Genomic DNA, 11754 nt, shown 5'->3' with positions numbered 1-11754 from the left:
CGTTGCCCCTCAATACCTTAAGCTCTCCCGCACACACCTTGCGACACCCCAGCCAGTTTCACCCCGTGAGCAGAGCCCTGACGGTCAGGCCCGGGCAGACGACATTCCAGCGCGTTAGGCGGCGCCTATCAACAGCCGGGGCCGGGGCCGGGCCGGCAGCGGCGGGGCCAGCAGCGAACGCCCCCCGCCCCATTGCACAGCAGTCCCCTCCCTTCGGCCGCTCCTCCAGGGCAGCGCCCCCTCGCGGCGGGGTGGGCGCCGTTGTGGGGCTGAAGGAAGCCAGGGGCGGCGGCGAGCGGCGCGATGCGGTGCGGCGGGACCTAGGCGAGCGGCGCGGCGAGACGAGACCAGCGCTGAGCTCACCTCCTCCCGCCACCCCCACCCCCTCCACCGGCCCGCCTCCCCTCCCTCCCCCCTCCCTCCCTCCTCCTCCCGCGCCCAGCCTGCAGCCGGGATCTCAGTATTATGGCATCGAGGAGAATGGAGACCAAACCCGTGATAACGTGTCTGAAAACCCTGCTCATCATCTACTCCTTCGTCTTCTGGGTGAGTGCAGAGCGGCTCGGCGCGGGCACCCACCGACCACTGGGCAGGGCCAGGCACCCTCAGGGTGCCTGCGGCCCCCACCTGCCCGGGGTGGGCGGCGGGGGCTTCTCCGGGATGTCACCGGTGTACCGTGCGGGGACGTAGCTCTGACGATGCCGAATATATACGTGTGTGCATATATACACACACATTTGCGTAAACGGACATATATACATACGCATATATATATATATCTATATATATATGAGAGCACACATACACACACACACATGTACATATACACACACATATATATAGATATACATATACATAAAAAAATACCATTTTTGGCTCTTGCGGCGAGCAGCCACTCCCCGAGCCCCCACATGGGAAAGTTGCAGGGGTCTCTCTCCCCGGCTGTCGCTATGGCCGCCTCCCCCACCCGCCCCTGGCCGGCTGGACCGGGGTGGGGAGCAGCGGGGCGGCCCCCACCGCCTGTCTCCCCGCTGCTTGCTGCATCCCCATCCCGCCGCGGGGCCCGGTGCCGTTCCGCCTCCGTGCCCCCCCTATCCGACCCCCCATCCGCCTCGGTGCGAGTCCCCGGCTCTCACCTGGTCGCAGCGGGGGCTGACCTCCACCGGTATATCCGCTGCGCTGCGTTTCGTAACCCGGCTCAGGCTCCCGTAAACCATTTTTATGACCCAGATACATTAATTGAGTTGCAGTGATTGACTGACGGGGAGCTGAGTTTTTCAGGCGACCCCCGGGGGGGAGGCCGGAGGTTTTCGCTGTGTCCTGGGCAGTTACTCAGCAGATCCCTGGCATGATCGGCGTATTGTGGAGCAATCTGCAGATCAAAGACCTTTTGATGGTACATGGTGACAACGTATGATAATGGCCCCGCTGTGTGCTGTTAGAGACCGTAATCAGCACATCATTGATACAGTACACTGAAGCGAATTTGTCACTTCCTGGCCAGGGAAGCTCGTTGTGCTTTATCGTTTTAATAGCTTTATGCTGCGAAAAGTGCCTCTGGAACGGGACTTTACTCAGATTTTGATCGTTCTGTTCACAACTGTGTTCTAAGCAGAGTATTGTTTATTCATGGCAATAACGTTTTACATCTTCATCATCAACATATGACTTGAACAGTTTTGGCTTTAACTTCAGAGACTTTTCCTGTTTGAGCTTTTGTTTGTTTGTTTTCTTTGTTGGTTTCTGTTTGTTTGTTTGTTTGTTTGTTTTTTCCCCTTTTTTTTATGCTAAAAAAGCATAATCAAAAGTCATTTTTTGTTAATCCGTGCTTACGGCAGCGCCTCTGCATTATTGACCTCCCCCGCTCCCCAGCAGTGGGGAGTCCCCTCTCCCTTCTTTTTAAACAATTCGGTGGTAACAGCAGCAAACGTGTCTGGTGACTGAAAGGGATAGGAAGCCAGAGTCATCTGTTGGGTTTTTTTTTCTTGGCAAGTAGATCCTTCACGCCAGTCTCAAGGAGGTAGGTTGCTAAGTTTATGCACTTGCCAGGATTTCAGGATTCAGCCTTTCCAGTGCTGTGTTCACAATGGATCTGCAAGAAACTCCTTGTTTTTCTGTGATTAGTGAGAAACTGCAGGAGCTTTGGTGAATTCATGGTCTCTTTTCAAATGACATCGTTTTAAAAGTGACTGCTGTATCTGCTGTAGCCTGAATAAACAGAGGACTTAAGTCAGCACGCCCGTCAAGATAGCACATTTCATGAGCGCTAATCTCATTAAAAAAGAGAGAATTGTACATTGAGCCAAGCAGCTGGCTAAGGGCATTTGCACTGTAGGCTGTTGTGATGCCAGGCCAGGTTGACAGCTGGGACCTCATAAGGTAAATAACACAGCTGAGCTCTGACTCGGGCTACAGCGTTGCTTGTGTCCTGGTGGGATGCTCTAGTGCCAGTTCTCTTCCCCTGAACTGTCAGGCTCCCTGTGTCCCTCTCCAAGGGCATGTCTCACTACTGGGGCTCTTCCAATTACTTGCTAGCTGTTAGGTTGCTTGTCTGTTTGTCTTCTTCCTTGAGCCTGGAAGAGGAGGAAGAAAATAAATGATTTGAGACAAAGTCTTGCATCCATGAGAAAAGAAAACAGATCTCTTTTCCATCATGCTTGCTGCTTCATCTGGTTTCTGAAGGCAGCAAGCTAGGGAAACCTTAGGCAGACCTAAATGGGGGAAAACAACAAAGGGGTTGGTAAAGTTCCAGAGTAGTTGACAGCAGATCCCAAGTCTTCATCAGCTGTTCTTCCTTTGAGCACAGAAGAACAAAAACCATTTCACATTTCTGGCTGCTTTCTGGGCTTTTAATCCACCCATTCAGTATGAATTGTAGCAGGCTGCACCTATTGCCATGAGGAGACCAGAAACATGTTGTGCTCTAGCTGTATCCCCTTCTTTTCAGCAGCAAGTTTGAGAGCTGAGAGATGTGTGGAGTTGTCTCAATCCTCTCTCTATTATTTTCTGTGTTGCTCTTTGTGTAGTCTCGCAAGCTGCTGGCTTCAGAGTCAGTGCAACTCAGATTTGGTCCCTGTGAATTCTCAGAGCTGAAAATACGGGAATCGTCGTATTTTAGAGATGTATTTCTTGGACTTATCTGAATACCAGAAGGAAACCATACCAGTTCCACAAATGACTGGCTTGTAGAATTTTGTTGTGGTGGCTTCCCCACGTTTATTGGAGAGGTTGTAAGCTTATTTCTGACAGAGGAAGCCCTGTGTTGCTTAGCTGCGGCTTGCATGGGTTTATTTTTTTGCCATGAGGGTGGAGCTGCGGGGAGGAAAGTGGTCCTATGAGAGGGAGGTATGTTGTGGAAACCCTTTGGATATTTGGCCATGTGCTTATGGATTGTGATGTGATGGGTCGGGGGGAGAAGATGCATCTTTGAGTCCAGCGAGCTGTTCTGAAACATCCAGAAGGACTTCTCTGTGCTTACGGCGGTTATGGAAGAGGAAAACCTGTGTGTGCAGAATACTTCTATCATGAGTGACTATTTGCCAGCCTTAAATATGAATTGCGTTTGTATCAATGGGTGAGATGTATGTAGATGAAGGCTGTGAGTGTAAGCATTGCACGAGGCTCCATTGACTCCATGAGAGCTGCAGGGTGGTAATGAAGAGATGTGGTTCATTCAAATTCCATACTGCGTAGCTCGTTTCCTTCCAAACAGGTTTTATATAATGGTATTGGTTATTTTGATAGCTTCCTTTCCCCACGCCTCCCCCCCTCCTCCCATACTTCTTCCCAACTTCTTTCAGTCAATTTATCAACATGGCAAAAAGAATTCCATAAACAGAGATAACAAGCTTTTTATGTGCTCCTATCTATTGTTATTCATAGTACACATTAAATGCCTAGGGTTACCACTTTTGGTCCTTGAGGGACCCAGCAATAAAAATTCAACAGCCGTTTTTCTCCTAATCAGAATTCTGCGCTGACTGCATCTGGTTTGGAACTAGTAGATTAAAAAAAGAAAAGGGCAATAAAAGCATTGCTTGGCTGTTAGCTTCCCTCCCCCCCCCCCCCCCCCCCCCCTTTCCTTTAGGTATCATAAATTACATGCATAAAAATCCAAGACATAACCTGTTTCATTTTTTCTTTTAAAGGGAAGGTGAATTTTCAATTAGAATTCAAAGTGGTTTGTTTTTTTTTATTGGGGAGTGAAACCTTTAAGCACTCCTCAGTACCTTATATTTATCTAGTTCTTAAGTGGTTTATGTCTTAAATTATATGTATAATTAATATTTGATTGTGGGCTTTGAAATACATTTTGTTATCAAGTTAACAGCTCTTTTCAGTAGAGAGCTTTAAGGGTGCCTGGCAACCTTAAGTTATGGGATGGCCACCTTAAGTTACGGGACTGCCGCCTCAAGTTATAGGACTAAAGGAAGTTGGTTTCATCTTCCATGAAAAACCTTTCATTTCCCTGAGCAGGTGCCATGGCACAATGATTAGCTTCCAGTTTTAGGCCCTCTGAATCATTTGGCACTCAAAAAATAAAGTTCTTTGTGTGTGCTGTCTTGCATGTATGTGGGAGTTTCTTGCTGCTAATTAATGTAATAAAAACCTATCAATAGAGTTTCTGTTCAGATGTTTCTCCAAGGTAGGTCACTGATCTGAAGAGCATCTTCTAACAAGACTGACATTTTAAATGCTCAGTTAGGTTCTTAGGACTTGGCTTTCTTTTGCTATGTGACAAAATCAGAACTAAAGTCCCTCTGTGCACCAGTAGTAGCTTGGTTTTCCAAGTTTTTGTTGTTTGGAAAATGGACCTCTTCATACTGGTATGGCACACACTGGAGGTTAGCAGGTGGCAGGAGAAATCATGGACTGGAGTATAAAAGGCTTAGCCAGGTAAGTTTCATTTGGCCACTGCTTTAAAAACAGATTGAAATTGCCTGTTTACATGTTGTTGGTCTTCTTTTACCCAGGTTCTCTGGGGGCTGTAGGACTCAGGTGGCCAAAAGATGGCCTTGTGAAAGATGATGTGCTCAGGCCTCTGGTTGTATGGGGAGCTTGGGGAGACCCAGCAGCTGTTTCACAGAAGCGGCTCTCCTATCTCTCTTCTCCCAGGCCTTCCTGAAAACAAGATGGGAGAAGAGCTGGGACTGGCTACAGCATCAGGGCGGGCAGCTCTTGGAGCTCACGCTGCAGCAGTTTGGCAGAGGTGGCATTCGCCCACCATTTCAGGAGCCTCACAGAGCCATTTCCCAGGGAATGCCCGAGGGAAAGGGCAAGCGTGATGACCTGCTCTGTAACACAGATTTATGGCTGAACTGCTGACCCATCTGCAAATGCAGCCCTTGGAGCTGTGCATTATCATACAGGATTCAATTTGTGTGTCCCTCGGAGGTGCTGGTGGCATTAGTCATCCTCGCTGCGGAGGGTGTGCTCGTTTGAAGCTAGCTAGAACGTTTTGGTGAGAAGAATTAGATTACAGGCTGTGAAAGGGAAACAGTGATGATGTCTACTTCACTCATAGGCTTGCTGAGATGTATAAGAACAAGAATCCAAACATAGATAAGGCACTTCTTCTTGGGGCATTGCCTGATCTGCATTTCTCTCTAGCCTCTCTGCTGTCTCCCTGGTTAATCCACTTTGCTTCCTAACCCCCTGGCCCAAACTCCATTCTTCCTTGGGACTGGGGTAAGGTTGAGAGGGGTGGGAGAAGGTGGAAGGGCAGTTGGGAGCCCCTCCTGGGGACTCTGGTATCTGGGAGGGGAGTTGTGTTTCTGTATCACCTTTTACCTTGTGTAGCTCTGTGTATAACTGTATATACTGTAAATCACTGCTTGTATATTGAGCTAAGCTGTAAATATAAGCTTCAATCAAATTTCCAGAGCCGGCTGAGTCTAGTCTGGGTGATTTCCAAAGTGTGGGGGGCTGGTAACACCCAAACCGTGACAGAGGGTTGCTGAAATTACAGTTTTTCTCTCCAGAACGCCTTTCCATTGCTTCTGCATTGGTTTCTGCATGTGTCTAGTCTTTTTAATACTTCTTACCATGCTTATTTTCTTTCTCTTTATTTTTTTTTTGAGATATCTGTTAGGAGATGGTTTTAAAGGAAGTATTTTGGGAGACCCTATGACCCTATGAGGAGAGGCTGAGGGAGCTGGGGTTGTTTAGCCTGGAGAAGAGGAGGCTCAGGGGGGACCTCATTGCTGTCTACAACTACCTGATGGGACATTGTAGCCAGGTAGGGGGGTGGCCTCTTCTCCCAGGCAACCAGCAATAGAACAAGGGGACACAGTCTGAAGTTGTGCTGGGGAAGGTCTAGGCTGGATGTTAGGAGGAAATTCTTCCCAGAGAGAGTGATTGGCATTGGAATGGGCTGCCCAGGGAGGTGGTGGAGCCACTGTCCCTGGAGGTGTTCAAGCAAAGCCTGGATGAGGCACTCGGTGCCATGGTCTAGATGACTGGATAGGGCTGGGTGCTAGGTTGGCCTGGATGATCTTGGAGGTCTCTTCCAACCTGGTTGATTCTATTATTCTATATTTTAGGTTTCCCATGTGGCTTAGATCGCTCGATCTTTTGGTGGTTCCACTGACTGCAAAGTAATCACTGTTACGTTTTTAGAGGTGAATGTTGGTTTTTTGTACTCAGTTAGCTGAAATGCAGAAAGATTGTGCTCTCAAAAATGCAAAATATTCCCATCAGGATGGGCCTGAAGTGCTGCATTGCTTAGGCATAAGCCTCATGCAGTTGCCTCTTTAAGTCAGTTGTTTCTTGTTCTCTGTGTGTAATGATATACAGGAAAGATTAAAGATAATGCTGTTCTCCTGTGGATGTAGCCCAAGGTGAATTCTGTTGGCTAAATAAATAACTGGATGAAAGAAAGAAAGAAAGAAAGAAAGAAAGAAAGAAAGAAAGAAAGAAAGAAAGAAAGAAAGAAAGAAAGAAAGAAAGAAAGAAAGAAAGAAAGAAAGAAAGAAAGAAAGAAAGAAAGAAAGAAAGAAAGGAGAGAAAAAGGAAGGAAGGAAGGAAGGAAGGAAGGAAGGAAGGAAGGAAGGAAGGAAGGAAGGAAGGAAGGAAGGAAGGAAGGAAGGAAGGAAGGAAGGAAGGAAGGAAGGAAGGAAGGAAAGGAAGGAAGGAAGGAAGGAAGGAAGGAAGGAAGGAAGGAAGGAAGGAAGGAAGGAAGGAAGGAAGGAAGGAAGGAAGGAAGGAAGGAAGGAAGGAAGGAAGGAAGGAAGGAAGGAAGGAAAAAACAAACACAACCACCCCACCCCCCAAACAACAAGCTAGATGGTATTTAAAACACACATCTCCAGAGTCAACTTTCTCAATTCCTTGTTGGGGTACTTAGAAAATGGGCTTATTTCTGTGGGATTTTCTTGGTGGGTTTTTTTCCTTTGCAGTATAAAACCCTCTTCATAAAAGTCCAGATCAATGTGAGCCATGCCAGTGTGACAGCTCCAGTGGGAGTAAATGAAGGAGACAAAGTCATGACTTCCACTTGGCGCTCTGTTGCAGGTCGTGAAAGGAGGTGTAGGGGCAGTGCCAGCCTGTCCCATAGGTGGGTATGTGTGGTACAAATGAGCACTGTATATCTCATTTAAGAGAGTAATTGACTTTACTATTGGTTAAATGCTCCTTCTTGCTGCTTGTTTAACTGTGCTTACATCTTTACGAGGTACCTGCTACACTTTGACCTTGGAGTTTGTATCTGGACAGTTTTCTGTTTTGGGACTGGTAACTCTTTTACATGAACAGATCAATTTGGGCTGGTGAAGAGGGACAGTAGGTGACTTGGAGTGTTTCAGTTATGTTTGGGAAGAGATAGGATGGGTTCAAAAGCAAGCAGAGGCAGAAGTCTTTACTCTTTTATAGGTGGTGGGACAGGGGTGTGGTGGAGTACTGCTGCATGTATAGTAAACACTTGGGCTGTTAAGTGTTGAGTCCTGCTCTAAGCAACCTGCCCAGCAATGTAAATACAAACTCTAGAGAATGGTGCTGGGGAGGCCTTGCTAGCACTTTTCTGTTGAGAAGGCAGTAAAGTCCTTTTTCTTGGATGCTGGTTCCTACCAGCCTTGTTTGTCAAGGAAACAGAGGCAATTATCATAGGTAAACCAAGGGAATTTAAAATGGATCCAACAATCTGATTTTATCTCTGGTTCTGTGACTATTTATCAGTTCCCTGTGCTGGCAGGGAGGTAAATTAGGTTGCCTGGTGCTGGTAGTTGTTCCCATCTCTGGATTTTTATCATTGTTTCTTTAGTTGTTGCAGCTGTCCTGCAAATGTATGTGCCAATGAATTAACAGATGAATATCTAGAAAGCCTCTTTGTGCGGGCGAGCTTGCAGAAACATCTCCTTCAATCTGTCCTATCCTGTTAGAGTCCAGTCATACTCATTACAGAGGTGCCAGATGTACTGCAGTACCAGGTCTGTTTTCTACCTCTACCAAATCACAGAATTACAGAATGTCAGGAGCTGGAAGGGACCTCCAAAGATCATCCAGTCCAACCCCCCTGCCAGAGCAGGATCACCTAGAGCAGATCACACAGGAATGCATCCAGGCAGGTTTTGAATATCTCCAGAGAAGGAGACTCTACAACCCCTCAGGGCAGCCTGTTCCAGTCTTCTGTCGCCCTCACAGGGAAAAAAATCCTCCTCATGTTTAAATGAAACTTCCTATCCTCATCTTCCACCCATGGCCCCTTGTCCTGTCATTGGGCATCACCAAGCTGAGCCTGGCTCCATCCTCCTGGCACTCACCCTTTACATATTTATAAACATGGATGATGTCACCTCTCAGTCTCCTCTTCTCCAAGCTAAAGAGCCCCAGCTCCCTCAGTCTCTCCTCATAAGAGAGATGTTCCATTTCCTTAATCATCTTAATCTGCCAGTAAAATTCCTGTTGACCTTAGTGTCTGGCAAACCTAGGTGACTGAATGTTTGGAATCAAATCCCAGGACTCCAGAAGTGACTATTGGGAGCAGATGACAGTTAACTGCAAGGCCATTTTTATTTTCATAATGTTATTTCTTTAAGCTCATCACTATTAATTAGCATTTAATCATCTCAGAGAATAGATCTTTCACATCAGCAGAGCAGACCTCTTTCCATCTTAGCTCTCTTTCACCGTGGTAGGCAGATGGCTTAGATGGTCTATCTTCATAACAGCTCTGGGTTAGGAAAGAGAAGCATTTAAATTTCTCCTGTGCTAAAGGGACTCTGAATCATGGCATGCTTGTGTCTTATTGGGTTATCATTATTTCATAGCTGAGCTGTTTTTTTTAGCTCTGGGAGTAGGCCACATGGTTTGTAGGAACTGTAATAAAAGGATGGAAGCGATGCCTCTCATATTAATTTTGCTGCAATTTCCATGTGGCATTTTGCAAAGTGTTTTCCAGATGTTCTCTTTTCATCTTTAAGGTTCTGGGGACAATGCTATAATCCTTAGAAGAAGCAAATAGCTTCCCTTCTCTCTCTGTTTCTTTCTTTCCCTATCTCTCTGAATTTGCTGTGCTGATTTCAGGTAGTGTCTGGTCACAGCCTGGTGCTGGCAGTCCTGGAGGCCAGGCTGGATGCATCTCAGGGCAGGAGAACTCTGTGGAATGGCTCAGGATGCTCAGAAAGCTGAAATGTTTCTTGTCATCATTTCATTCTGGGAGTTATTTGCTGTGAGCTTTCGGAAAAAGGTTGGATTAGGTTTGGACTGCATGCAGATTTTCTTGTATTGAAGGAGGTTTGGGTTTTTTAAGAGTTGATTTGCTAGGAGAATGTGATGGAGTGAATAATGAAGTGATGGACTTAACCTGCAAATGTCAGAGGGTCTTGGGAGCAGGTCTAAGGAAGAGGATGGCATGCTTATATGGTGCAGCAGGTAAGGAGAGGAGAGAAGTGGGTGAGACCTTGTAAACATCATAGGAAGAGCAGCACTTCACAGTATCACCAAGGTTGGAAGAGACCTCATAGATCAGCAAGTCCAACCCTTTACCACAGAGCTCAAGGCTAGACCATGGCACCAAGTACCACGTCCAATCCTGCCTTGAACAGCTTCAGGGATGGCAACTCCACCACCTCCCCAGGCAGCCCATTCCAGTGTCCAATGACTCTCTCAGGGAAGAACTTTCTCCTCACCTCAAGCCTAAACTTCCTTCTATTGCCCTAAAACCCTGAAGTAAAGGAATCTGCTGCTGTGTGACTGTAGTAACCACTCAGTGCCTTACTGCCTTAGAATAGAAATGAGCAGCTGAAACTTGCTGATGCCACAGCACTGAAGTTGTGAGTAAAGCTAACAGATTCTTCAGGACTTTTTTTTTCCTGACCAGATTACAGGCACTGCTTCAGAGAGCATAGTACATGGAAACAGAAAATTGCACTCAATATCAGCAGCAAAGTATCGTTATAGCTCATCCCTAGGACGTGAGAAATCATTCTTATTGCAAGGACCAAAGTACATTGCCTGCACCTGAAGTTTCAGCTAGACCATGCTGATTTAATGCTTTGTCAAGCTTTAAAAACATTTATAATTTGAGCAGAGTGTTTGGTGGGTTGGGCTTCCATCTGGCAACAACTTTGAAGTGTTTAGAATATTCCCTTCAGCATTTTTGGCAGCAGAATATGAAGAAGTGCTCATTTTCTGTGTTTCTAAGAAGAAATGGGAGCTATACCAAAACCTGACATTTCTGATGGAGGTAGCCTCCTCAGGGCTGGAAGCTGTCAGTGATTTGGGAAATCCTAAAAAAAAAGAGATTGAAATTTTCAGAGGAGCAAGAATTTCCTGAGTATGCCAGGTAATGCTGATGCTCTTTTTTGTAGTCAGGCTTGAAACTTAGGGCAGTTCATGGCATCATGGGTTTTGTCATGGCACGTGTTGAATCAGTCCCAGTAGGCAGAAGCAGGGCTTACTTTTTTGGAAGAGCTAGATCAAGTGTTGTGCTAGTTTGAAGCTAGCTAGAATGTTTTGGTGAGAAGAATTAGATTATAGGCTGTGGAAAGGAAACAATGGTGATGTCTGCTTCACTCATAGGTTTGCTGAGATGTATAAGAACAAGAACACAAGCATAATTAAGAGAGTTTGCTCTCTGTCTCTGGGGCTGTATGAACTTCTCTCTCTAACTTGCTGCCTGACTAATTAAACTACTTCCTAACCCCCCTGGCCAATCCTCTAGACTCACCTTGAACATGAGGCAAAGTCTGAAGTAAGGTAGATGGGTGGGGAGAAGGTGGAAGGGTGGTTGAGAGCCCCTCCTGGGGACTCAGGTTTCTGGGAGGGCTGTTGTGTTTCTGTATTACTTTTTAACTTGTATATTTCTGTCTGTAGCCCTATATATTGTAAATATCTGCTTGTTTATTGTGCTAAGCTGTAAATACAGCTTCATTCTTCAATTTCCAGCTCTCCTGAGTCTAGTCTGGGTGATTTTCCTTAACTGTGGGGCTGCAGGTAACACCCAAAGCTTCAAAATTATGCCTGGGGCTTGGAGCTCAACCAGACTTGGAAGTCTGTAGTGGAGATAGAGAACCTGGGGTCTGCGGGCCCATGCAGTCTACAAGGATGTACACCTGGCTTGGGATTTTTGTTCATGTCAGAAGGTAACACAAAGGTGCTTGACAGTGTACAGCTTGCCTGAGGCTGTCCAACTGCTCTACTCTGACCTCACCACAGAAAATGTGAAGAATATTTGATACAGTTTACAGAAACATGTTCAGATCACTCACAAAAAACTGCTTGAGATGGAGGATTGCCACAGATCACTCACAAAAATTG

The 11754-nt window shown here is 46.3% G+C and overlaps 1 protein-coding gene across 1 annotated transcript in view; it reads left to right on the top strand.

Annotated features, from left to right (window-relative positions):
• Positions 1-261: 261 nt before the first annotated feature.
• The window catches only part of TSPAN7 (tetraspanin 7), a 111587-nt gene continuing 100094 nt past the window's right edge, over positions 262-11754 (top strand). The window contains exon 1 of the mRNA XM_064151927.1: positions 262-546. Within this exon, the coding sequence (XP_064007997.1) occupies positions 466-546 (81 nt within the window). The 5' untranslated portion in view covers positions 262-465. The remainder of the gene's footprint in view (positions 547-11754) is intronic.

The sequence above is a fragment of the Pogoniulus pusillus genome, chromosome 12 (genome assembly GCF_015220805.1).
Source record: "Pogoniulus pusillus isolate bPogPus1 chromosome 12, bPogPus1.pri, whole genome shotgun sequence".
In the NCBI taxonomy this organism is placed as follows: Eukaryota; Metazoa; Chordata; class Aves; order Piciformes; family Lybiidae; genus Pogoniulus; species Pogoniulus pusillus.
Note: the sequence above shows the minus strand (reverse complement) of the source record. Positions and strands in the feature narration are given on the sequence as shown.